At 43.9% G+C, this 27,258-nt stretch overlaps 2 protein-coding genes and 1 long non-coding RNA gene across 4 annotated transcripts; 2 read left to right on the top strand and 1 right to left on the bottom strand.

The window, feature by feature from the left end:
* The first annotated feature begins 311 nt into the window (after positions 1-311).
* On the top strand, positions 312-13,364 carry LOC308590835 (membrane-spanning 4-domains subfamily A member 15-like). 2 transcript variants are annotated; one of them, XM_081201090.1, is made up of 7 exons: positions 312-747; positions 4,936-5,142; positions 5,633-5,752; positions 6,876-6,932; positions 8,431-8,574; positions 11,730-11,843; positions 13,008-13,364. In XM_081201090.1, the coding sequence occupies exons 2-7, from the start codon at positions 4,939-4,941 to the stop codon at positions 13,131-13,133; spliced, it is 765 nt and encodes a 254-aa protein (XP_081057216.1). In that variant the 5' UTR covers positions 312-747; positions 4,936-4,938; the 3' UTR covers positions 13,134-13,364. The 2 variants fall into 2 exon arrangements, with proteins under 2 accessions (XP_081057216.1, XP_081057217.1); XM_081201091.1 differs by lacking the exon at positions 312-747 and adding an exon at positions 1,866-1,981.
* LOC308590970 lies at positions 13,208-15,258 on the bottom strand. The gene is made up of 2 exons (XR_014009978.1): positions 14,381-15,258; positions 13,208-14,018 (listed from the first exon to the last, which is right to left on the bottom strand). It is a non-coding gene; the product is annotated as an uncharacterized lncRNA (long non-coding RNA).
* Positions 15,259-15,610: 352 nt separating this feature from the next.
* Positions 15,611-25,489, top strand: LOC308590840 (membrane-spanning 4-domains subfamily A member 15-like). The gene is made up of 7 exons (XM_081201112.1): positions 15,611-15,803; positions 17,515-17,764; positions 19,430-19,552; positions 19,836-19,892; positions 21,152-21,265; positions 23,394-23,507; positions 24,706-25,489. Exons 2-7 carry the CDS (start codon positions 17,537-17,539, stop codon positions 24,805-24,807), a joined length of 738 nt encoding a protein of 245 aa, XP_081057238.1. The 5' UTR covers positions 15,611-15,803; positions 17,515-17,536; the 3' UTR covers positions 24,808-25,489.
* Positions 25,490-27,258: the final 1,769 nt, after the last annotated feature.

The raw sequence follows: 27,258 nt of genomic DNA, 5'->3' as shown, positions 1-27,258 counted from the left end.
TCCAACATTTCTCCAATGAAAATAGGGACATCCTAAGGAAAAGTGGGACATTTTGGGATCAAATCAGAAACTGTGACAGCTTCTGTAAATCTGGGACTGTCCCTGGAAAATAGGGACACTTGGAGGGTCTGGAATCTAGCTCTGTGGGGGGGGGGAGGATGAGGGTACTGAGAGTTGTTCGGAGACCCCTATTTCCCACACAGAGCTACTATAAGGGTAGTAGGGGTCTCCACATAACTCTCAGCACTCTTAGCAAACTACAGTCCTCGGGATTCTTTAGAAGCCATGACTGCTAAGTGGTACAGTAATCCTTTAAACGCATGGTGTGGAAGTGTCCTAGGACTAAAAGACAGGATTTAAGAGATTCACTTAGATCCACGGTAGTCCAAAATGAGCATTTTGTACAAGTTTGGAAGATCTCTCTGGTGGGAGGTGAAAAGGAACATCTGAGATTAAACAAATCACACACACAGTCTCAATGCAGAATACAAAGGCAAGCCAAGACGGAAGACAGAAAGTTATTTTGGAGTTCCTTGGCAGGAGCGAGGAGAATATCTGAAATGGAAAAAGTCCAGAGTACCGTAATCAACAGTGAAATGAGACAAAAGGAAGGAAAGGGGACGAGTCAGAGTCTGGTGCTGTGTAAACACCCCTTTTACACACGATTGCTTTCACTTCTCACTGCTTCCTGGTGATACCTGAGACACACACTGTGAGGCTGAGGACGATCAGATCAAGGAGTGTAACGTAAGTACTTTTGGACAAAATTAATTAAATTGATTTGGGGACAGTATTTTATTTGATCCAAGCCTCAACTGGGAAAGGCCTGAAAGAATAAAATGGTTCTGCTGAACACGAGTAGAGAGTTTTCCCCCTCATGAACCCCAACAAGGAACAGAAGGCAATTTTTTTATCCCTGCCACAGTGTGTGGAAGTCTTTTCTTTGGAAAATTAAGGCCTGGGCAAGCTTCTCCTCTTCCTCCTCTCTCTCAAGCATCTCAGCTTAAAGAAGAATAGCAGCCACAACCACACCATACATTTAAAATGCTCTTATACCACTTTAACAGTTATGGCTCCCCACCTCCACTGCCCCGATCCTGGGAACTGTAATTTCTTCAGGGTGCTGGGAATTCTAGCTTTGTGAGGGGTTTCCTAACAAGTCTCAGCATCCTTAACAACTCCAAATTTAGGGTGGTATGGGTGGTTCCCCTGCACAGGGTGCCCAGCTAAGGAGAATAATAATAATAATAATAATAATAATAATAATAATAATAATAATAATAATATCTTTATTTATATGGATACCAGCTGAGAATATCCATAAAAAACAACTGTACCAAAACTGATAATTGTGAAAATAAGATATATTGGGGGGGGGCAATTTTTGTCCTCATTCAGGGCTCCATATTACCAAAGTCCACCCCTGCCTTCAACAAATTATACTTTCCAGGACTCTTTGGAGGAAACCATGATTATTAAAGTGATACAAACAGTGCTTTTTTCAAGAAAAATAGGTGCCAGAACTCATCATGAAGTTCTTACAATAAGTCACCGGAGAAGTGCCGGAACTGTGCTCTGGTGTGCCCTGGCTGGAAAAAGCACTGGGCATGAGAGTGCTTTAAATATATGAAGTGGATGTTGCATCAGAAAAAGCCTCGAGCTAGATTGTTTGAGACCATTTCTGATGTCACTTGTTCATTCCATAATCTAACTAAGAGATCCTTACTAAGAGAAAGGTTCTTTCTGAGGGTTAGCTAGGGGTTAAAAGCATTCCCTTTCGAAAGGAATACAAAACTGTAGGGCTGAATCTCAGGGCTAAGATCCAGCTCCCCTAAGGCCCAAAGGCCCCTCAAATGATCACCTGGAGAGTAGCAGATTATGGAGGCAGAGGCACAGAGACCCAGCACCATGACTGTCATGGGCATGCCAGCAGATACTGCGTTTACCCTTCCTTCATTTTAAAACAACATTTATTATCCAGGCATGTCTATGGTTACAGAAGTTCATTTTACTATTTTTACTTTTAAAACAAACAATCCTTTCCTACAAAGCGTGTTCTCCCTCATGGAGAGCACGTGTTGCGGTGGGGTCTGCCGAGCCACCCCTCTGTTGCCAGGCAGGGTCTCTAAAGATGGCCTGGGGCAACGATTGGGTTGCTGGGGTAAAAGTTATGTTGCAATTTTGGTGGGAGGGGTAAGATGTTTAAATACTCTGTACGTAGCCTGGAGCTTTGTCTTTGCTGCGTGCAATGGATCACCCGCCCAACCGCCCTAAAGTAAGGGGTTGTTGCATTGACCTTGCTATGCCTGTCATGGGGTCGTCTGACATTGGGGCAGGGGGCCTGGTAGGAATTTTGTCCATCTGGCTGATTGCCCGGGCCATTTGGTTTTTGCCTACTGCGTAGCAAATCGTCACAACTTGTATTGGTGAAGCAGGGGTTAGGATAGGCTGTGCCCGCCCCTCCATTGTTGCTGCGGAAAGGGAATTCCATTAAGGGAATCCTGGGGCTTGCCATCTTTTCATCCAATCCCTGGAATGGGACTAGGGGAGCATGCAGGTGAGAATTGAGGGCCTGTGACTCAGCTCCATTTCTCCCTGACTTGTTTTCCCTTATTGGCTTTCAGTGGTGCCCGGAAGTCAGTTCTGTCCCCAGGCGGGGGGACAGATAATCTTAACCAGTGCCTAAACAACCACTCACGGTTTTGTATTTAAATAAAGTTGTGGCCAAAATTATGCCAAAAACCTTAAACAAAAATTAAGTGTACGTTGTAAGTTATTTGGGGCGTGGCTTGGGGACCTCGACACGCAACAACATGGTTTGCATATTCCCAAATAAGCATATGCAGCACCAGGGCAGCAGAATCAAATGCCATTTTACTTGTGTTGCCTTTCTGGTACTATGTGGTTTTTAAAAAATTATACAGCTGCACATGTTCAGAGTATTTCTTCTTTAACAGGGTTGGTTAAATGTATTTGTGTGGAGGGGGGTTGTGTTAACTTTTCAGGCATGTGGAAGCAGTTGTAAAGCATGGAATGGATGTTGGGGAGGGGGACATGTTAATTGTGTCATTCCCCTCCCAAAATATTCTGAATTTACAAGGGAAACAAGTGGCAGAGAGCCTGGTTTTTCATTCCCCCCCCCACTAGTTCCACCTCTCAAAGTACAACTGGGTAAGTATCCTTAGGCCATGTGGATTACATGTTGCAATTATTATATTTAGAATTATTGTTCTACAATTTAGAATGCTTCTGTCCCGGTTTATAGCACAGAGGCTTTCAGAGCAGCTTATGGATGAATCTCAGAAGAAAACCACACTCAAATCTACTACAGGAACAGAAATCACATAGTGTACCCGCCTTTTTCCTTGGTGCCATACCAGGCAGCAGCTCCCACCAAAATATTCTGAGATAAAGGCGTAGGATTGAGCAGCTGGAACTTGCTCAGTCCCTGATGAGGGCTCTTCCCTTCCTTTCCTAACAATTCATAAGAGCTGCATTATAAACTAAAGGATCCAGTTAACAAACAAATTCAGTCTCTTCCTGTTCAAACTCGTCCTGTTAGAAACTTTCAGGATGTCAATTCTGCCATCAACCTCAACACAGTCATCAAGACTAAGATCAAAGTTCACAGTGGCAATGCAAATTCTGGTATGAACCATGTTTTAAAAGCAATATTTCCTTCCCTGCCCATGCCACCGGAAGGAGCAAGAAACACTTTACTGATAAGATACATAAAGCTATTGCATGCCCCTGTCTCATGCTTAGAGGTCTGTGTGGGCACCAGCATGCCTAATAAAAGTTTAAATGAGTCAAGAGGGAGCTAGATTAGGTCAAGAATAATGCTGATCTCTCCTTCCCTTCCGTGTCTCTGAAGCCCCAAATAGAATCTGGTATAGTTGGTGCACAGCACTATTTTTCTAGAAAAAGAGGTGCCAGAACTCACGATGAATGCCCCCTCCCCCTGTTCTCTTATACAGTGGTGCCCCGCAAGACGAATGCCTCGCAAGATGGAAAACTCGCTAGACGAAAGAGTTTTCCGTTTTGGAGGTGCTTCGCAAAACGAATTTCCTATGGGCTTGCTTCGCAAGATGACAATGTCTTGCGAGTTCCTGCTGGTTTTTTTCCCTTCCCCCCCTTTTTCTAAGCCGCTAAAAGCCGCTAATAGCGCTAATCCGCTAATCTGTCAATGGGCTTGCTTTGCAAGACGAAAAAACCGCTAGACGAAGAGAATCACAGAACGGATTCTTTTCGTCTTGCGAGGCACCACTGTAATGGCAATGGCACCCACCTGAGAGGTGACAGAACTGAGTTTTGTTGAGTTCTGGCTGGGAAAAAAAGCCCTGTTGATACACAACCCAAAAGGAACCTAGCAGAAACTGTTCTCTGCTCTTTATGTTTGTCTGGCACAGTCTGTGGTCCCAAAATTATCTAGAGTACTGCAAATTACAGGTTTAGTGTATGTCCTGTGTTACCATATCCTGAATCAAGCTCTGCCCCCTGCAATTCACCCTGATCCTTCACTTGGATTCACATCATCTGTTGGGCAAGGCAGGTGTTCCCAGGCAACCTGCCACTGGGCTGAGCAGCAGGATCAGGGCACCTCCTCTACCTGCTCCACCAGATAGTACACCAATGGTAATGGCCGGCTTGGGTACCTCTGGGTCCCTCAACCAAGCAGAGGCATGAGATAGATTAGTCCAGGAGGAGGACATCTGGTCCAGTGGTAGGTGCCCACTGATATTCCTGCCTGCTCTGATTTGTGAGGAAAAGTGAAGAGTTTAAGCTGCTCTTAAAATAAACCCACAGTGATTAGGGAGCTGGGGCTCCAAGGGCCCAGATCACATTCATAACCCGAGGTTCCACTGTATTTGCCCAAATCTGAGCGGTTATTTTTTAAAAATTGTATCTTTGGTTTGTTTGTTTGTCTTTTTGCAGATAATGGCTAATAGAACTGTGGTGCTGATTCCCCAAACTAATGCCAGTGTTATCCAAGCAGGCCAGGGAATCCTTGGTACGGTTACCCTACCACCAGGGACGGTACAATACATACAATATGCAGGCCAGCAGGTTGGAATCCCCAACAATCAACCTCAAACAGGGTGGATGGATAAACTTGTCAAAGTGGAGGCCAAGACTCTGGGGGTAAGTGTATTTGAGATCTGCCAACATGGAGGTCCAATGAATTAAATAAATATTGCATATGATTGCACTGTTGCTCCCTGGCAGGGGGGGTGAGGAAGAAAACCAGTTTGGCTTGCGTTTCCCCTGGAAACCAACCAAATTTGCACTTCCCAAAACAATAGGCAGACTAAAATGCAGTTCTCTGAATTTTGTGATACAGTTCTCCAACCAAAGAAACGTACATGTTAGGGGAACAGGTTCTACAGATGCATATATTAATTAAAATGTCATACAGAAATGTGTTATAGTAAAGGAAATGGCTTGAAAAATGTGGAGGGGGGGGCTATGCTATGCCTACTACTTGCATGGAGAGGGAGCAAGGTCCAATTTACTAGCAGGCTCAAGGGGGGGGGTGCCCTGGGTGAGCATCATGAGGTGGGGAGAATGTGTTTCAGTTCTGAATTTACCAAAGGGAAATTGATGTGCTGTTTTGTGCATTTTGTTCCTACAGGCCATCCAGATCTTAATTGGTTTGATACACATTGGCTTTGGGAGTGTCTCAGCTGTTCTTTGTACCTGGCTGTTGACTCTTGCTACTCTTGGAGGTTACCCATTCTGGGGTGGACTATTTGTAAGCAGAATATTATTTGCCTTTTGAGTGACAGTGTGTATCAGTGCCTATGATTTTGAATTTGGACTTTGCAGATCTGCATCCAAATCCCTGTTCAGATGGTGACTCCTTGTGTGTGGAGAATAGGCGACTGGTAACAGAATAGTTGTGTCATTAAGAAGGCTTTCCCTGAAGTACACTCTATTCATTTTAAGGATTTGTAATTGTAGAAAAGGGCTTCATTTCTTGAGTATATAGTTTTTGGTTATCAGGTTTAAATGCATCTTTTCTAAATAGCATTTGGATTAAGTAAGTCAGTGTCCATGTTCTCTCCAGTTGTTCCTGGACTACAACTCCCATCATCGCTGGCTATTGGCTATGCTGGCTAGGGCTACTGGGAGTTGTAGAGCTCTTGCCAGCTATGCCCTCTTCCAGCACTCTCCATTCCATCCCTCTCCTCCGTGGGAATTCCACTTCAGCCGGCACTCTGCAGTTGCCAACCAGACTCAGTCCTCACTAGGCTGTTCTGAGTTTTTTCCTTCCTCTTTTCAGTTCCTACCACCCCACCCCAAAATTTTTTTGCATTTTTGAAACTGGGATTTCCCAAGCTTGCTGATACCGTCCCCCATTCACCTTTTGTGTGGGTGGTGTTACTCTGGCTACACAAGGGACAGCACTTAGAGAATTGAGGCCGCTATTTGAATACAGTGGTACCTTGGGTTACATACGCTTCAGGTTACAGACGCTTCAGGTTACAGATTCTGCTAACCCAGAAAAAGTGCTTCAGGTTAAGAACTTTGCTTCAGGATGAGAACAGAAATTGTGTTCCGGCGGTGCGGCAGCAGCAGGAGGCCCCATTAGTTAAAGTAGTGCTTCAGGTTAAGAACAGTTTCAAGTTAAGAACGGACCTCTGGAACGAATTAAGTACTTAACCCGAGGTACCACTGTATTTGTAATTATGCATGTGTGTGATTCTAATATGATAAAAATAATGCTCCTCTTCCTAGAAGGATAAACTAGTGAACTTCAAGAAGGAAAAAGGTTCTGTTATCTGATATAACCCAGTTTTTTACAGTAGAGAGCATGTTTTTGAAATTTCTAAATGAACTTCAGTCAAATGTGTCTTTTTCCTTGTTTTGTGCAGTTCATTATTTCTGGAACCATGTCGGTGTTAGCTGAGAAATATGCAACTCCCTGTCAGGTGAGAGAGAAAGAAATGTGAGTTTTAATCTCTTCTGTGATCCAGGAAATGCCAGTTAATATGTTTCCTTCTTATTACAAATCCAAGGCTATATTGGCAGCTTCTTCTGTAGATCTTCATTTATTATAAGCCCAAATTCTGGAACAAGGAGCCTCCATCAAGTCCCACCCTCTGTTCCCATAAACATCCATCTTGACCAGACCAGCCTTTGTCTGAAATGAGGACCCTCTTTGACCAATGGAGAATGCAGAGGCAGCCTTGAGTCTGCCAGCTGGACCTGTTGCCCTTCTTTCAGGACTCTAGCAAGGAACTGTGCATTCACTGTGCCCCTTCTGATATTCCTCACTGGCATATGCAAATTCTATCCATTTATGTGAAAAGCAAAAGAAATTACAACCATTTTTAGAGTCCTCACTATAGGCCATAGGGGCAAAACAGGTTTGGATTTCACTAATCGGATGCTAACCCAAATAATAAATCAAATCGGAATGACCCGCAGCAGACCTGAAACAGTTACTTCCAAACACAACAGAACTTGCCATAGTTGCTGAGGCTGATGGTAATTGGAGTCTGAAAACATTAGGAGGGTGCCAGGTTTGTGAAAGTTGATTGCTCAACAAACTAAAAATTATTTTTCTGAAAGGGAAATACTGCCCCCCCAATTCAACACAGGAATTGTGTTGACATTTAATTTATATTAAGAACTCAATAGATGAAATAAAAAAATTCCTTCCAGTAGCACCTTAAAGACCAACTAAGTTAGTTCTTGGTATGAGCTTTCGTGTGCATGCACACTTCTTCAGATACACAATAGATGAACATTCCTGAACAACTACTTTCCTTTCCTTTAAACATCAAAATAGGTAGAACAATACATAGTACAATGACACAATTTGAAGGAGCTCAGTAACTAACATGGAATTGTTTTATGGAGGTTACCTTAATTCAAAATATTGCCAAAACTGCTAGAAACTCTCCCACAGAAGAGTCAAGACAGGTAGACAGGCCAGTAACAAAGCGGAAATTCTGTACCAGCAGGCAAATAGGGAAAGCCCCTCCCCGAGCTGGGTGAGTAAAAAGACAAAGCCTTGGGAGAGCAGTTTTTGGGAGGATTGCATTTTTCCTGTTGTAAGCGGGAGGAAAAATAGTTGTATTTTGCAAACACAGCAAGCTGAAGAGACAGGGAGTCAGAGCACTATGTCAGTGTAAATCCAAGGTGGTAATCATGGGAGAAATGGGACTGATTTGGAGCGTAATCCTAGAAGCTTCTCCATTGCAAGCTCAGGTTGTATATATGTACATGTAATTAAACTATATATCATAAAGACATCACAATCTCCAATGTGCCTCATTTCTAAATGAAACACGAAACCAGGTGTTTCAGGTAAGTGCCTGGACGCCTGGAATCTCACACTGCTTGGAGACTGGGGTGGTGTGTAACACTATACTTGCTTTGTATTTTTTGAAGCCTGAAAATGACATTCTTTGTTTCTCTCAGGTGCGAGGCAGCGTAGGAATGAATATCACAAGTGCTGTAATGGCATTAGTTGGCATCATTCTGTATTTGGTAGAGCTGTCTGTAGGTCCTTTTGGTTATCATCCACGTGATTATGAGACTGGGCAAATATATTATTGGGCAAAGGTAAGTGAAAAGAACGCTATGCAGAACTTTGTATGTGAGAAACAACTTCTGTGAACCCGATGGAACTTCCCCTTCCTCTCCTCTCCCCGTGTGCCTCCCCTCCAAATCTGCAGGTGAGGAGTGAGAGGAAGAAGAAGAAGGAGATGTTCTGTTGTACTCACAGAAGTCCTCCCATGACTGCAATGGTTCAATTTAATGTCTTTATGGGCAGCATCCAGAAAGAGGGAGAAATCCCAATCACCATCAGTTTTGCTTTCTGTTTTCAACACATCACTTCTCACTGCTAAAGAGACTAGCCACTATTTAGTTTAAAAGGTAGCTTGCCTCTTCAGCAGTGAAAATAGCAAGCATAGCTGAAGCTCTCCACATGGTTCTCCTACCCACCCAGGTCCCTTCTTTGCATTTTGGTTTGTAGCTTTGGAAACCCAGCATTCTGGCAGGCTCTGAAGCCTGGAAAGAAATGTCTGACCATTTGGTCTTAAGCTGTTCTTTCTCCATAGCTTACTACAGTTTGTTCTCTTTCAAAAACAGATGAATACCCACTAGGCATCAGTTCTGCCACTTTAAAGCCTCCTGCATCATGTAGATGGAGCTGCATGACTCAGCCTGTGGATAATGTGGCCCTTGGTCACAGGCTCTGCTTTTGCCTGCCATTTGGAATGATACGCCATATTTAAAGTTTTTATTGCTGCTGTTTTACTGGACTTTTAAAAACATTTTTTACCTTCAAAGTTTTGGGATGGCAGATTTTCTAGAATTCTTGTTCAAGGCAGCTTTTGGAACTGGTAGTCAGTGTGGCCTTTTACAGCAGTTGTTAGTGCTGTGTTGAAAACTATCCTCCAACTGCTGGAAGAAATTCTGCCCACACAACAGAGGCTTCTTTCATTCTACCTCATTCACACAGCACTTTAGAATTATTGTGGCTCTGGGGAAGCAGGCTACCAGACTCTTGAGATCAGCACACTCAGTGTTTTTGCTTTTAAATTAAGTTCTTCATTTTAGCCTCGGAATCACAGAGTTGGAAGGGACCCTGAGAGTCATCTAGTCCAACCCCCTGCAATGTGGGAATCTCAACTAAAGCACCCATCACCTCTGCTTAAAAACCTCCTGTGAAGGTTTATTAGTGCTACTGTTATTACTGCTCCGTGCTTGCTACTTAGCTGTGCAAACATCTTTCCACTAAGCAGTCATTCTGCTACTGGAAAGATTACATACCCCCAATACTAGCACTGTAATATTTTGTCCCTGAGAAAATGCTATTTATCCTTATAGCTAGTGCATCCATTCTGTCATGCTCCTTCTGGGGTAGTTTGTCCACCTTTGGTCTCCACCCTGCACTCAGCTCTCACCTGTGGCTCCTAGAAGCTTTCAGCATGCGACAGCAGCCACATGCCAGAAGATGGCTTCGGTTGGCCAGTTAAACCAGGTGATGCCAGCCGATGGGTCTTAAACCCTTGGTGAGTTAAGGACTTCCCCTGCAAGCGAAGACAGGCTCTGGTGAATTGAGCGGATGAGACCAGTAGCAGATCCAACAGTCAAGAAGGTGGTTTCTGCACATGCTGTAGAATGAAGTGAGCTCATCAGCCTGGGAAGGTAACCCATCTAGGAGAAGAGAAACTCTCATCCTAAACCTCTGCTGCCTTGCAGGATATATTCGGGAGAAGACAATGCTAAGGAGCAAATGCTACATAAATCCAGAGTGGAGTCTAAGGTGGCTGGGTGGTGCTTTATATGCTTCTTTCCAGCAACTCCTGCAGCCCAACTGGTGCCAAACGTATTGCTCTGCTTTGGACCACATCAGCGAGGCCAAGAGGGGGCGGGGTCATGTCATCTGGGCAGCCCAGGAGCTTCCTACACACTGCCCAGGCTTGCACCTTGGGGAGGTCACTTTGGTGCTGATAACGCAGTGGTCTGACTTCACCCCCAGAGGCACACTCCATTGTCTCTTGATGCCAACAACAACTTGCAGTTGGGAAATGCCATTTGGAATATGGCTATGCAGTTGCCATGGGCTCCCATGTGGCATCATTGTACATGAAAGGCAGAATGTCTTACTCTGCCTCTTCCTTGAGCTGGGGAGTGAAGAGAAGGTGTCTTGTTTCAAAAAGGGAAGGGATGCAACAACAAAACCAGACATGGGATTTTTCCAGCTCCAGTTTCTTGCATGTTCTGAATGTTCACCCTGGGTGCTGAGTTCTGATGTTGTTTGAAATCAGAAACGCCAGCATAATTACTTGAGTCACTACATTATAAACAAAAGAAATTCCCTTTTGAGGAGGCAAGATTAATTTGTCATGAAAGCTGACAAAGCAAATAAGACCAAGGGGTGGTGTTCATTTCAGGGCAGACTTTGGAGTGCCAAAATACCTTAAATTCATGCATAAATGCACTGACATTTCTACTCCTTAGGATTCTTCCCAGCTGCTGCTTTTCCTTCACAAGGATGTGTTGCGAATGACATAGGAGGGTTAACAAAGAGGGTATTTTTGGATGTGAGACTCAAATTGGCTCTTCCTTTGTCTGGTCTCATACAAGTGTAAACCCAACTAACGAGAATGTGCACAGGGTTGTTCTTTTGCAGATATCCCATAATAGAGCCTTTAAATGAGGCTCAAATGACCATGTTTAGAGTTGTGTGAGGGCATTCCAGGTTCCACTGCCTACCAAACAGTGTCGGTCCTGGGTTGGTAGCCCTGGTTTGGGATGCTGCAAAACACAAACATGCTATGAGGGTCTCTGCCCAGGTTCAAATTCACCAAGGGTGAAACTAGGTTTTATTTCACCCAGGTCAAAGACCCAGCACATTTGCATAAACACACACAGAGGCTGGGAGCCTCAATGGTGCCCTTTTGGAGGCTTCATCCCAAGGGGGGGGCAGACAACTAACCCCCCCAACCCCAGTAGCTACGGCACTGTACTCTCTATCCTTGGTTTTTCAATTGTACGTTTCAAGAGGTATTTGTATGTGAAGCAAACGCTTTAATCAAATTATTCAAAATCATCACCATTACCAGCAGATTTTCCTAGGCTGATTCCCAGAAGGTTACATAGAAGATGGAAACTAGGACACTTTTTAATGTTGCAACTAAACTTAATTGGCAGTACTTTGAACTGTATATGATAAATGACCTTCTACCCGCTTCTGTGCTCCACAGGCTGTAAGTACTGGGCTTGCAGTTATTCTCCTCTTGTTCAGCTTTCTGGAGTTCTTCATCGCTGTCTCATTAGCACATTTTGGGTGCCAGTTAACCTGCTGTTCCAATGACCCGGTAAGCAATTGATACCTTGCTTAAAGTTTAAGCAGATCTTGTTGAGAGGTTTGGAGAGGATTATTCCTTTAAAGATTATGTTTCCACCCCACCCTGTGTCCAAAGGGCCACCCACCACTTCCACATATATCCTCACAACAACCCTGGAAGGTAGTTCAAGGTGAAAGTGAGTGACTGGCGAGCTTCATAACCAAGGAAGCTTCATAACCAACAACTTTACCAGCCATTTTTTGCCCAGAGAACCTACAGGTCTTTGCCACTACTTTATCACTGTTATAAAAAGTGTTAAAGTGTGTGGAATATTTTCCCTGAACACATGAAACAATACAACGAAGAAAAATCACACCCCATTACCGAAGACTTCTCTCATGAGTAAACTTGCACAGATAGATGTTCATACCTGGAGTCTAGTGCTGTGAATCCAGTGTTGATCATAAACACTCCTTTAAGAGGAAAGACGAACCCCAAACAAATAACCCAGTTTATCTCTAAACTCGGCTGAGAGGGCAGGAATCTTTTTAAAGAAGGAAGTCCCAGACATTTTTGTGTTCATTTACCCCCTTGCCCCTGCCACCCCACCAGCACCCCCCCCCTCTTGCCTGCATGGCATGGGGGTGGCCACAAAGCAGCAGCTGTGGCACCTGCATAACGCTTGTGTCAGCGCTGACTTCTGGTAAGATCTTGCCGAAGTCTGGCACCCTTATCTCAGAACAGCCAGACGTGGGGGATGTGCTCCTCAAGACATGAGCCCAAGCACTGTGTGGATTAAACCCATTGTTCACATTACACCAACATGTAGCAGTACACTATGCAGTAGTAGAATATGGGGACAAAGGCTTTATTCCTTGTCCCAGTTTGCCTAGGCAGGATTTACCTGTCATGCAACTTTTAGAGCAAAACAGAAGGATTTGGAGAACTGCAGAGCAGGAAGTGCAGTTGCAAACTGATAATCTGCCAGCTCCAGCCCTTTTCCGATATTTTAACACTGATCCTCACACAATCAGAATTGCTCGCTGGCCCTGCCCCTTCTGTGATGTTCTCGCCCTCATTCATGATGACGACCAGAGTGGCGGCGGCCCCTGAATGCTGCCAGGATGGCGATTATGACAATGGTGATGACATGGCATGTGTCTTCTTCTGATGAATTACTCTTCTGTTATACAGGCAATGGTTTATATTCCCTACACTGCTGATACGGCTCCCACTGAAGGCAATTGTGTTCCTCCTCCTCCAGCGTCTGCTCCTCCTCCAGCTTACAGTACTGTGGATTCTTTCCCCAAGAATGAGTGAAGAATCTAAAGGAGAAGTTGTATATGGGAGATGCTGCTAAAGGAGTGAAATGAATACTCATTTGCTTTTCTGTCTTTTTTGGCACATATATCCATTTTTAATAAAATGTTATTAGAATTTAGAATGAGGAATGCAAAGATTATTATCAAATATCTTTTTAAAATAAATCAAAACTAAAATGTTAATCTTGATGAAAACACAAACCCAAAGAAAAAGAAGAGGAAAGGGGGGGGAAAGAAGAGAGGGGTGGAAAAAGAATTGAAAGAGAAAAAATAGAGTTAAGAAAATAAAGAACTTCTGATTCTTCATCTATCAGCTCTATATCAACTTTATTCAACTCATCCACTCCAATATAACACCTGTCAAAACTACTTTCTATAAACCAACGTTATCTTCAGTTCTCAAACCCAAATGTCATTTATTCATTTTCTTTTTCACGCAAAAATTCTATAAGAGTTTTCCAGTCTTTAGTATATGTTAACAATGACTTTTCTCTGATTAAACATGTCAATTTTGTGCTCTCAGCTAAGTTCAATAATTTTAATAACTATTCCTCTGTTGTTGGTAATTATGAGTTTTTCCATCTTTGTTCGTATAAAAGTATTGCCACCGCAATCATATATTGAAATAAAGGTTCTAGGGGTCTTAGTAAATCAAAACTTAGTCAACAGTGTGATACAGCAACAAAAAAGGCTAATGCAATTATAGGCTGCATCAACAGAAGTACAGTGTCCACATCAAGGGGATTAATAATACCACTCCAATCTGGACTTTTTAAAACAATTGCAAACTAATGTGGGGAACTGAATTTTAAGATTGGAGAAATTAACAACTGAGAGGACCCAAAATTGATATTCTCCCACCCCTAGTAGCAAGAACAAACCCCTTTTTAACCACTAAAGGTAAAGGTACCCCTGCCCGTACGGGCCAGTCTTGCCAGACTCTAGGGTTGTGCGCCCATCTCACTCAAGAGGCCGGGGGCCAGCACTGTCCGAAGACACTTCCGGGTCACGTGGCCAGCGTGACATCGCTGCTCTGGCGAACCTAAGCCGCACACGGAAACGCCGTTTACCTTCCCGCTTGTAAGCGGTCCCTATTTATCTACTTGCACCCGGGGGTGCTTTCGAACTGCTAGGTTGGCAGGCGCTGGGACCGAACGACGGGAGCGCACCCCGCCGCAGGGATTCGAACCGCTGACCTTTCGATCGGCAAGCCCTAGGCGCTGAGGCTTTTACCCACAGCGCCACCTGCGTCCCATCTAGTCACAGGTATATGCAGCCTTCATATCTGGGTCTCAACCACAGGCTAGCATTTTCGCCAAGAGTTCTGCTATCTATATCTGTCATCTTAGAGCTTTTGCAATCCTTATCAGATTCTGTGCACCCTAATTCTATCAGGTAGCTGCTTAAAAATATCCTTCTAAAATGGCAAATTTAGGGACTAAGGTCTCTAGACCTGCCTTTACAAAAGGCATTGCTAAAAGCATCTTGAATATTAAAAAAAAATAATGGAAAATCAGCATATTCCTCACATGAGCCTCCCAAGAACAGCTATTGAATTGAAGGCCAGACTTATTTAGGAGGAAGAACAGTTACATAAGAGAAAGAGCTGCTGAGCTGCTGCTCCCCACCCCACACTGAACAATCACAGCCTCCCTCCTCTGACACAGTTAACACGCAGAAGCAGGGCTTAATATTATTATTTATTTCATTTATTAACTGCTTTCTATTAAGTGCAATTTTGAAGTGGTTTCACAACAGGATGTATAAAAAACAGCCAAAATGATTCCCTGCATAAAAACAAGCGTAGCACAAGGACTTTGGGTGAGAGTTACATTAATTAATTGCATATACAAAAATAATGCCTAATCCAATCAAGATACCAACTAATACTTCCACATAGATCAAGGGCCCAGCCCCTCTCTGGTTAGTGGAGTTAAGTGCTGCCTCTAACTCAGTTGACTGCAAATTGTAAAGAACACAAGCATGCTTTTGTGCAGTGTGGGATTTATGTATAAGTTAAACAAGCTATAGCTCAGGGCCCCACTCTCTTGGGCCCCCCAAAAAACATTTAAAGGAAACAAACAGGATGTACATCTCTAAAGTACAAGATAAAAAACAAATAAAATAAAACCTGCATACAGCAACAGTGTTTTGTGTTGTGTAGGCTCCTATGATGTAAGTAATGGGCCCCGCCTGCTAGCCTGCTCCCTAAAATTTCACTGCTTTGCTCATTTCTATATATAAGGTGCCTACATTCTGCATGCGCAAATGGCTTTAGATACCTATTAGGTCCATACATTACCATATAGCATATATTCAGCACAAAAAACAGTGACAATTTGTTGTTGACACCCCCCAACCACCCCATTTTCAGTGGGACATCTGAGCAATAAAACTGTTGGCACATTTGCAAAGCTAAGAGGGGCCTGGCAAGTTAAACAAGAGGCCCCTGCGCAGCTTCTCTGGTCCGGATTCAGAATCTCCTTGGCAAGAATGGAATGGAAAGACTCTCCGGGGTGGGGAAAGGAGGCTGCAGCCAGATGCGCATCACAACAAAAGGAGCGAATTTCCCCGAAAGGGGAATGGGAAGGACAAGATGAGGCTGGCCAAATTCTTCGTGTTGTGCCTTTCACTCCCTGCTGAAGGAACAAGGGGCCGCCGGTGTAACGTGAGTACATCTGGAGAGCGTTATCTTAATTTGGGGAACAGTGCTTCCTTTTGATCCGCAGCTCTCCGCCTCTGAAAGGCATGAAGGAGCTCCTGAAGATGAGCTAAGAGCTTCTGCCTTCACTCCTGAATAAGCAGAAGGGCAGAAACAGGTACTGTAAAAATATTTAGGCGTGTGTTGCAGCTCGGGCTTACTAAGGGAGAGGCAAGGGAGGGAGTATTTGCTGGGGAGGAACTGTGGGCATAAATGTGGGGCGAGAGGGGTGCTTCACCCTTCCTACAATGCCTGCCAATTTCTTTCCTGAAATGCAGGTAGGGGGCATTTAGAGGCGAGAGGCAGTGAGCTGGGACAGGTTTAAGTGCCCTTTCCTGCCAGTTCTTCCCAGCAATTGTATGGCACACAAGATGCATTGTTAGTTTTGCTTTGTTAGTGGCAGAGAGAGCTGGCCAAACTCTTCCGATAAGAATCTTTACAGTCAGGATTTAAAGCTATACAGTGACTGATTGAACCACTGAAGTTTCCTTCTCCCCCATGGGAACTCCTCATAAAGATAACGGCTAGAGCTGTGATCTGTGGCTGCCTCGGGCATGAAGGCCTGTGTGGTGAAAAGTTTCAACGGATCAGAAGAAGAGAAAGCCAACATGGATGCAGAATAATGTGGATGCCTCCCCAATGGGTCCCTGCGATAGAGTAACTGATTTTTAAAATGACTTTACCAACATCTGCTGAAATCGCTAGGAGCTTTTCACAACATAGGACATAGGCACATAGAAGCCAGCTCCAGGGAGCCATGGGTGCTTGGGCACCCACGATGCTGAGGGCGAGATGGTGCCCTTGCATGGGCAGAATCCCCTCCTAATCACTTTAGGTGAAGCTGCCATGAAAGGCACAAGAGCACAGTCACAGTAAAATGTTGGCAACCCTCTGCTGAAATCAGGAACTCTGTTTAGGGAGTGTTTGAGGGTAGCTGCATTCATCACAGCGTACCAAATATATACAGATAATTTCCTCAGGAATGCCAATTACACACCCGGAAAGAGAGAGAAGTACAGTATTACAAAATAACCTCAAACACCTCTTAAAAAACACCCTTTTTTTTTGCAGGTGGATCTTGAATATAGCCAAGAATTTGCCTTTGATTCCTTGCTGTGAATCTCCCCTAACCGCAAAATGCATTTTATTGCTACACTCGCTCTCCCACTGTTCTGAAACTTAAACTTACTATGCAGCATTACGGTTGTGAAATGCAATCCTGACTAAAGAGGAGACAATACCTCATATGGTATGGTGTGAAAACTGAAACTCCCACTGTAGGGCAGGCTGAAAAACAAGGAAGTTCTGCGTTAGTAGTTTGGGCTACTCTGTTTTAGACAAAGAAGAAATTACTAGTAATTGATTGCAATTCCTGGCATTAATTAAACAGTTTTTGGGACTGGTGTTTATTTCCTTCTGTCCCTTATCTGCCCTTGACCAAGAATTTTCCTGTGTGTGCTGCCTTAGGCAAAAAGCAGGATAGCAATTGCTCACAAATAATGCACCACTGGCTCATGAGTCAACCCACTGCTAGGAAGCACAATTTCATGGGCTCAGTTTTAGTATATATATCGCATCATGTATGAATATGTGGCTGTGCATGTTGGGGGTACGTTAGTAACATGTCCCCAAATGTGAGAGTTCCCCTTTTCTTTTGTTTATATCTTTGGTTTATTAGTTTGCTTGAAGATATCTAAACAATGGCAACGCATCAAGGGAGAATGGCTAGCGGAACGGTGGTGTACATTCCTGCAATTGCTGCGAACGTAATCCAGGCAGGCGAGGGGATCCCTGGTGCTGTTATCCAACCAGCAGGGGCAGCACAATACATGCCATATGTTGGCCAGCAGGTTGGAAGCCCCAGCAACCAACCTCAGCATGTGAAGACATGGGGAAAACTCCTCAAAATGGAGACCAGGACTCTGGGGGTAAGTGTGTCAGATCTGCTCACATTTAGGTGCATCGTGAGCAGTCTGTTTTTCTAGAAAAAGAGGTGCTGGAACTTACCATGAACACCTCCCTTTTTCTCTTATACAGTTGTACCTTGGAAGTCGAACGGAATCCGTTCCGGAAATCCTTTCGACTACCAAAACGTTCAGAAACCAAAGCATGGTCCTGCAGCCAATCGGAAGCCACGCCAGACATTTGGCTTCCAAAAATTGTTCGAAAACTGGAACACTCACATCCAGGTTTCAATTGTCCTAGAGCCAATTTGTTCGGGAGCCAAGGCGTTTGAGATCCAAGGTATGATGGTAATGGCAATGGCACTCACCTGAGAGGTGCCGGAACTGAGTTCTGGTGAGTTCCAGCTGAAAAAAATTACAATAGTGCCTTTCCTTCAAGAGTGAGGTCAGTGCAGGAAGGACCAAACACCAGATATTATTACACTGATCAACAGGGATTAATTTAAAAGGGGGGTGGTGCCAAAAATATAATAGGAAGGATAATCAGACTTTTTTACACTGAACAACAGAAGTTGGTTGAGAAAGGTGGTGCCAAAAGAGATAATCCAGATCAGCCTTCCCAGACAGCCCCGGACAGCATGGTCAGTGATCAGGGGTGATGTGAGTTCTAACCCAAAATATCCAGAGGGCAAGAATTTGAGGAAGACTCATACAGATTAGTCTCAGATTTTCTATGAATTCAAGATGCTTGCCCCTATTGGCTGACTCAGTGACTGATCGACTGGGGCATGGGGACATTGAAATGGACATTACAGGAGTTCTTAACAAGCCAGCTAGTAGTCTAAGAGAGAAGATTTCTTCTTCACCCCCAAACAGAGGGAAAATAGTGTATCCCCAAAAGTGATTGAATTACTCCCACATTAATTCAAAATAGGAATTCTGAGACACTTATTTTTAAACGATTGCTAGAAAACCCTTCTGAAGGGGGGCTCCTTCAAAATATGAGTCCCTCTATCAGTTGAGGTAATGTCAAGTCATCCATAAAGTTTAGCACACATTTACATAGGTTTATGGCACTGATTATTATAGAAGTCTGGAACTGAGATAGTTGAAAATATATTCCTGGATATGGGCAGCAAAAACTGTAGACAAAATGTTTAAGGTTCATAGAAGTCAATGGGTGACTAAGGTGGCATTTTCAGGGAACTTTTCTGGGACCAGGATAAATTTTTAAAAGTTCTGGTTTTGCACTAAAGGAAACTTCAGGTTTGCAAATGAGCAGCACTCAGTTTTAAAGATCTAATCAGTTCATTTCAAACATAGCCAATCTGTAGCAATGCCAATCCTATGCATGCTTATACTGATTTCCTCCCTTCTCTTTCTGCCTTGTGTTTGTTACCTCACGATGAGGCAGATACTAGTCCCAATATCAGTCTGTCTGGCTATAATCTAATGTCTTTCTCTGAATTTCTCTCACCCCACCTTTATGCAGCCTATATATCTATATGCACATGGTGTTCTCTCTAGCCTCTTGAGAAGTTATCCTGTTTTAAAATTTTTATTTACCCAAAGGAATAGACAGACCAATCTTTCTGGGTGTTTTTCAGATTGTGTTAATGAGTAAAAATTCATGTTTTTTGAAGAACGAGCAGAATTTTTTTACCTTGTTTGCACATTTTCTTCCAATAGACTGTCCAGATCTTAATTGGATTAATGCAAATCGGCTTTGGAGCGCTCCTACTTTTTCTTATTGGTCACTCCTATATATCTTTTGCTGCTGTTGGAGGTTATCCATTTTGGGGTGGAGCATTTGTAAGTAGTATTTCATTTACCTTTGAGAGCCATTGTTTTTCTGTGTTTCTGGTTATGAATCCGGAGTTTTGAAAGGGTATCTATTTTCTAACTCTTATCAAGCTGTTGACCTTTCGTATGTAGAGAATGAGTAATTGCTGTGACTAATCTACACAATAAAATAAAGAGAGAAGAGGTACTATTGTCTCAATATAACTCAGGTTTCTTCCTCAATAGAGAGTATGTTTTTTATTTTTTGAAGTGAGCTGCAGTTAAACACATATTTCCCCCTTTTTTTGTACAGTTCATTGTTTCAGGAAGCATGTCGATGTCAGCAGAGAAACATCAAACACGCTGTCTGGTGAGAGAGAAAGTTCTATAACAGCCAATCTTAATGGCTGGGAAGCCCTATTGTTCATGCTACTGATATAGTAAAGGAGAAATATTAATTTGTTTAGCAGTAATGATAAATGCAGCTTCATTTATGTGTGACCCTAAAATTCTGCATCCTCCCAAACCAATGCCAAAGTTTTGTGCTAGCTTTGTGCTGTTTTCTGCTGTGAACCCCACATTTTGTTCTGCCCCCCCAAACCAAGTAACTGACAAAGCAAACTGGGCTCACAAGTTAATGCCAAAAAAGTACAAACTTGTTGAATGGACTCCAAACAGGTGCCAACGTTTTGTGCTATTTTTGTGCCATTTTGTGCTGCGAGCCCACGTTTTGTGCCACCCCCTAAACTGAGTAATAGACACTCAAACTGGGGTCACAAGTAAAGAGCTAACAAACCCAACCTCGTCCTGTTTGACTCCAAAGTGCCAAACCAGTGCCAAAGTGTTGTGCTGGTTTTGCGCCACAAACCCAAATGGCCTGGCCAAATTTGCTTCACTTTTTTGTCTTGCATGCTGATTGCTGCATCTGGCCTTCTCCTCAAGCTAGCAAGCCCCACCTGGGCTGTGGGTCTTGGCCTGCCTTACATACCTCCCATTGCTCCCTATGCCTCAGACCCCACCTTGTTATGGCCTGAGACCTGTGGCTGTGAGTCTCGCCTGACCTGTCCCCTGCCTGGCAGGCAGACCATGTCCATCTGGCCTAGGAGGGCAGCTGAGACCCAGACTGACTGATGAAATACAACTGGGGTTGGGGTATGCTTCCATGGCTCCAACTATCTGAAACATTTAAACTGTTTTTAATTGTTTTGATAGTTTTAAGTTAGTGTTTAATGGGGGTGGGTGTCTTTTTACTTGGGGTAGGGTGGGGTTGTCTTAAATTGCTTTTAAATTGTGATATGCTTTTATGTTAATTTGTATTTGTGTTTTTAGTTCACTGCCACCACAGTGCCCTCAGCCACTTCAGTTTTTCTCTGGGTTTAAATGACCGTTGAGGAAAACTCCAATACAGCTTGAAATTCAGGCTACTTGCAGAACAGGTGCTTTGCTTCTCATGGACTGAGCGTGACTCTATTTGTTAGATAAATTGATTTACGTTGCTTTGCGTTGCCCTAGGCAACATAAAGCAACTAACAAAGTCAGTCAGTAAGTAATAAATGATTTGTCTTTCAGGAGACCTGCATTCTGCCTCTGTATTTTTTAGTAAACTGGCTCTTTGACTGTCTGTTTCAGGCGAAAAGCAGTGTGGGAATGCACATCACAAGCTCTGTAATGTCAGCAGCTGGCACCATTCTATATATAAGTGATTTGGCTTTCAATCGAGGCAATCCTTATTATTGGTCACAGGTAAGTGAATGCAGCATTCCGTGCAGAACTTCTTTTCTGGGTAACATCCAAGAAGGGCTCAACTCAAAGTGGTTGTTTTTTGTTTTGACCTTATTCAGCTCAGATCCACACCTCCCCATACGACCCAGACCCTGCGATCATCATCTGAAGTCCTGCTCAGTGCACCCCCTCCTTGGAGATTTGGAGGGCAGTGGCGTAGCGTGGGGGGTGCAGGGGGGCCAGCCGCACCGGGCACAACATCTGGGGGTTAGGGTTAGGGGGCACAAATCCACGGGTTTGGGGGCGCAAATCCACGGGCTAGGGGGCGCAAATTACTTGCCTTACCCCGGGTGCTGACAACCTACGCTACGCCACTGTTGGAGGGTAGCAACACATTAGCAGGCCTTTTCAGTGGTAGCTCCCCACTTGTGGGAGGCTCATCTGGCACCCTCGTTGTCCAGTTTTAGGAGCCAGACAAAACTCGCACCCTCTTTGTCCCTTAGTTTGAAGGGTTTTTAATATCTGCGACTTCCTTTGACTGGGCAGGATCTGCCAGAGTAGTCTTTTATTTGTATAGATGTGTTTGTTTTTTAGGTTTTCATTTATTCTGTTTGTTGTAATTGATTTTCGCATATCAATTGTGTTTGTAGGTTGTTCTGAGTCACTTTTATGAGTAAAACAATGAATATATAATAGAATAAGAACAAGAACGCTAACAGTAATATGCAGTGCTTTTTCGGGGGGGATGCAGGGGTACACATACCCCTAAACATTTTGTGAATCTAGCTTTGGCATCATTGAGGGGCAGTATTTCAGTATGGGTATGAAAATGAGAGTACCCCTTTTTAGAAAAAAGCACTGATAAAACGTATAAAGAGATGGAAAATCCCATACACAGAGTTATGCTTGCAGTTCCCACTGCCAAAGAGACCAGCTACTATTTAATCTGAAAGCCAACTAATCTCTTCAGCAGTGGTAACCAAATCACTTAAATAATGCAGATGGAATCCAGAAAGAAAAGAAAGCCTGGTTACACATTACTGAGGAAACTCAGCAGCAACAATAATTTGAGGAGAAATAAACGGGGGTTTTCTCTTTGTTACTTCAGGCCTCATTCATAGCAGAGACATTCAAACAAACATGCAGAGGAAAAGCTCCCTCAGAACTACACAGCCAATCAGGGCATATACTACCTCAGCAAATATCATACCACTCTGCCTGGTTGCTAAGCAACATCTCTACCGCCCCTTCTTGTCTAGTTGAGTTTAACACTAACTGAATTAATCCTTGAGTTGCACATGGAATGATTTCTGCCGTTGTCCTTCCAACAAGTTCTAAGTGAAAATAGCAAGCAAAGTTCAAGCTGCACTTTTGAGTCTTCTATCCATGCATCCCCCTTTTTTGCATTTTAGGCTGCAGCTTTAGAAACTAGGCATTCTGGCAAGCTGGACAGAACCATCTTGCTCCCAGAGTGGCTTATAGGTCAGTGAAGGCAACACCTCCTCTGCCCTCAGGCTTAGAATATCAAAAGACATAATACAAATTTTAAAAGGCTAGGGAGGGGAGAGGGATACACCAACTGAGGCGCCAAATCCTTAATGTTAACAATGTTATTATAATAATCAACTAGAAAGGGGATACGCTGCCTGCTGTTTCAGAAAACCTTTTGCTACCAGGCACCTATTTTCTCATGGCTGCACATCTAAGGAATCCAACAACAGGTCTACTGGCAGTTTTGTTGTGCAAGAACTTGTGCTAGTTAGTACAGTGTTAGATGCAGCCAGGGCTTCTTTCAGCAGGAACTCACTGGAACTGAGTTCTGGCACCTCTCTGGAGGACGCCATTGGCATTCTAAGAGAACAAGGGAGAAGTTCATGGCGAGTTCCAGCACCCCTTTTTCTAGAAAAATAGCACTGTGTGCAGCATTATAATTCTCCACCCCAATACAGTAGGTTTTTCCATCTATGTCAGGCATAACTCATGACCAGACAATTGTCATCGGTGCCCAAGCCCTTTCCAAGGCAAATTTTTCACTTACATCTTCAATGCAGTAGGGTCCAGAAGATGGTTACTTGCACACTTTCTAATGTTGTGGCTGAATTAGAAGGGCTGAGAGAGAGAGATTAAAGGTACTTCTTTTATTTTTCAGAACATAGGCTTTGGTCTCTCTTTCCTGCTGCTCTTGTTCAGCTTGCTGGAGTTCTGCATCACCGTTCTGATGTCACACATTGGGTGCCAGGAGAACTTCTATAATCTTGAGACGGTAAGCGCTTGATAACTTGCTTGGAGTTTAAGCAGATCTTACTGAGGATCCCAAGGAAAAGATGACTTTTCATTTCCCATGTTTATATATTCTAGCCTTTAAGGAGTGGCATGGGTCTCTCTCTCTCTCTCTCTCTCTCTCTCTCTCTCTCTCTCTCTCTCTCACACACACACACACACACACACTTGGAGGCTTCATTATATATATTTAGGCACCAGGCAAAAACATTTCTCTATGACCAGGCGTCTGGCTGATTAACATTCTATGGCCTTTTAAATGTGTTTGTGGGTTATTGGTTTGTTTTTGTGCCATTTGTATTCTCATTTTGTTTTTAATAAATATATAATAAAAATAAATCAAGTAAATAAATATTAACATGGTGGTGTAGACATTAACGGAAAATGCAGTGAGGTCATTCCCCCCCCCCATTGCATTATGCGCTAGAAATGGGGTGAGGATATATTCATTCAATGCATATTACCTGCTCGGTTCCCCCACACCTGCAATCCCCCCCGCTGCAATTCCTGTTCACTAAAAGCTGTCACCTGCACATGTACTGTCATCTGTGCATGCACATTGGCTATTACAAATGTATACACCTTAACTTAACTGTGACTTACATTTTCCAGTCAGATGGATTTGAGGGGAAACATGCTAAACACCAGCATTTCTCAAGAAACTACACAGGGTAGATATGGATTGTGGTTAATGTCATGTGACCGTGGCTTCAAACACCAGCAGTGTGAGCACTCTGGAGCCAGAGTAAATGGTAATACATACACAGCTGATAGGTATGCCACTACACCTAAATTACTTTGTACAGAACTGTGATAGAGCGAACTTACAGGCAAACTCAAACAAAACAGAAACCAAAATGTATTGAGGTAATCCATCATGATGACAACGGTAAGTAAATGATGACAAGAAAAGTACAGTGGTACCCCTGGTTGCGCACGGGATCCGTTCCGGAGCCCCGTTCGCAACCTGAGCAGAACGCAATCTGCGCGTGTGTGGGTCGTGATTCACCGCTTCTGCGCATGCATGTGATGTCATTTTGAGCATCTGTGCATGCACGAGTGGCATTCCATTACTTCTGGGTCGCCATGGGACACAACCTGAAAACGCTCAACCTGGAGCGTCTTTAACCTGAAGTATGACTGTATTTCTTATACTGAATTTCTGAATTTCAATGTTGCAGGCAATGGTTTTTGTGCCAAACTCTGTCAGCAGTGATGCCTTGATTCCCACAGAAAACAATCTTGCTCCTCCACGCTATGATCCTATGGATTTTTCTCCATAGACAGAATAAAGAACCCAAGTGTGAAGTTTTGGGAAGTGCAACTGCAGCAAAGCAACAGCAGCAAAGCAACAATAATCAATATTATCAATTGCTTTTTCTTTCTGGTGCATATATTCATCTAGTCTGGATATGTGCTAGGACTGCGATTGTTAGTAGATTAATCTATTGATTAATTGATTACCACAGGGGTGAAGCAGGTGCCTCTAGTTTCAGATTCTCCTAAACCCTCCTCACCACCTTTCCTTTTCCCAAATTTATCGACGGCAAGGAGTGGCACCACAGAGGTCAACCACCACTAGGCCCTATGATCCTCGGATGAAGGGTGGTATAGAAATTTAATTGATTGATTGGTTGGTTAATAATCAGGCCCAGTGTCAGCACCCAGCATGGTTCGGCAGATGGCAGGACTGACACCAGTTCCTGACATCCTTTTGTTTGTTTCCAGAAATATTTTTTACTATTCAGCAGTCTGATAAACTAGCAGCTGTCAGATTTCAGATAAGGAGACAACTGTCCCATCCCTGTAAACTAGGGCAGCCATATGTCCGGATCTTACCAGGTTTCAAAGGCGGAATTGATGTCACCGGGGGAATTTCCGAAAGGCTGCGCTTTGTCCTGGATCTTAGGCAAGTCAATCCAAAAATTGGGTGTCCTGGTTTGTACTTGAGAAGTTCACCTCACAGTGTTTGTTGTGGGGGAGGAAGGGAAAGGAGAATGTTAGCCGCTTTGAGACTCCTTCGGGTAGTGATAAAGCGGGATATCAAATCCAAACTCTTCTTGTGCGCAGGACGCTGAGGTCCAGCGCCGAGGGCCTTCTGGCGGTTCCCTCATTGTGAGAAGTAAAGCTACAGGGAACCAGGCAGAGGGCCTTCTCGGTAGTGGCGTCCGCCCTGTGGAACGCCCTCCCACGAGATGTCAAAGCGATAAACAACTACCTGACATTCAGAAGACATCTTAAGGCAGCCCTGTTCAGGGAAGTTTTTAACGTGTGATGTTTTAGCATATTTTTGGTTTCTATGGAAGCCGCCCAGAGTGGCTGGGGAGGCCCAGCCAGATGGGAGGGGTATAAATAATAAATAATAATAATAATAATAATAATAATTATTATTATTATTATTATTATTATTATTATTAATAATAATAATGAATGAATCTTTACTCCTTACCATGCACTGGGCCATAGCTGTCAACTGTCCCTTATTTGGCGGGAAACTCCATTATCCCAGCGCTGTGTCCCGCTGCTGTCCCTTATTAATGATGTCCCTTAAATTTCCTGGGTTTCATGCTCGCCTGGCTCGGGAGGGAAGCAGCGGCTCGGGGTCCTCCGCCTTGAGAGAGCGTGTGCACGAGCTGCCGCGTCTCTGTCTCTCCCTTTTCCCCCTCAGGGGCGCATCGTGAGGAGACGGGTGGCGGTGGGTGGGCAGGCAGCCCCTCTCTTGCAAGACTTCCACCGTGCTGCCAGGGGAAGCCGGAGGCAGCAGTGGTGGCGGAGCCGAAGAGGCGGCCTGAGGGAGGAGGAAGAGGAGGGGATGGGGAGGGACGCAGAAGGGCGGAGCTTCAGCGGCTGTGGCCCCGCCGCAACCGCCTCAAGCCGGGCTCGCGGGTGGCGTGGGCAAGAGTCTCCCTCCCTCTCTCTCGGGCAGGGAAGTGCCGATGGAACTCCTCGCGCCAGGACGACAGCAGCCCTGACGTGCTGCTTAGCATACCCTCCAACCAGTGCAGCATCTTAATGTACTGATTTCCCCCTCTGCATCCCTTTCATAACTCTGTCCATCCATAGTTCAAATTTTTACTACAAGTTTTCTGTCAATCCTACCAATGTATGTAACTCTTTACAATAGCTTTTCAAATAAATGATAAACTTTCCCCATTCTTTATTAAAGAGGTCCTCTTCCTGGATTCTAATTCTGCCTGTAAGCTTTGCCATCTCGACGTCATTCATCAGTTTTGTCTGTCACTCTTCTTTGGTCGGAGTTGTAGACCCTTAGGATGATCTAGTCCAACCCCCTGCAAAACACAGTCAGTTGCAGCCAAAGCAGCATGGCTCCATGAGTGCCGGATTTCTGTATAAGTTAAGCAAAATCCCTTATTTTGGCTGCTGATCCCTTATTTTTGAGGCTGCTGGTCCCTTATTTTCAAGTCTGTAAGTTGACAGTTATGCACTGGGCCCCCACAAAGTCAATGGGCAAAACTGAAGCCCTTCGTTGTGGGCACCCACAATCTTCAGTGCAAGATGGCACCTATGTTACCATGCGGATCTCTATAAACTGTAACCAGTAAATGTGTGGCAATTTTAAACCCCACCTTGTGTCTGTGTGTAGTTATTTGCTCCCACATACCACACTGTGTTTGGTGCTGAACATAGACATTAAAGAAGTTAATGACAGTGATCACATGGATAAATCAAGTATCTGTATAGAGTTAACCATATATTTTTATTTTAAAAATATT

The sequence above is a fragment of the Podarcis bocagei genome (assembly GCF_964188305.1).
Source record: "Podarcis bocagei genome assembly, chromosome: 1".
Lineage (NCBI taxonomy): Eukaryota > Metazoa > Chordata > Lepidosauria > Squamata > Lacertidae > Podarcis > Podarcis bocagei.
Note: the sequence above shows the minus strand (reverse complement) of the source record. Positions and strands in the feature narration are given on the sequence as shown.

Excerpts from the sequence above, each read along its gene's own strand:
- LOC308590835 (XM_081201090.1), top strand. The coding sequence starts at position 4,939 with ATGGCTAATAGAACTGTGGTGCTGATTCCCCAAACTAATGCCAGTGTT. Across the intron at positions 5,143-5,632 it reads TGGAGGCCAAGACTCTGGGG|GCCATCCAGATCTTAATTGG; the intron begins GTAAGTGTATTT and ends TTGTTCCTACAG. Across the intron at positions 11,844-13,007 it reads CCTGCTGTTCCAATGACCCG|GCAATGGTTTATATTCCCTA; the intron begins GTAAGCAATTGA and ends TCTGTTATACAG.
- LOC308590840 (XM_081201112.1), top strand. The coding sequence starts at position 17,537 with ATGGCAACGCATCAAGGGAGAATGGCTAGCGGAACGGTGGTGTACATT. Across the intron at positions 19,893-21,151 it reads AACATCAAACACGCTGTCTG|GCGAAAAGCAGTGTGGGAAT; the intron begins GTGAGAGAGAAA and ends TGTCTGTTTCAG. Across the intron at positions 23,508-24,705 it reads ACTTCTATAATCTTGAGACG|GCAATGGTTTTTGTGCCAAA; the intron begins GTAAGCGCTTGA and ends TCAATGTTGCAG.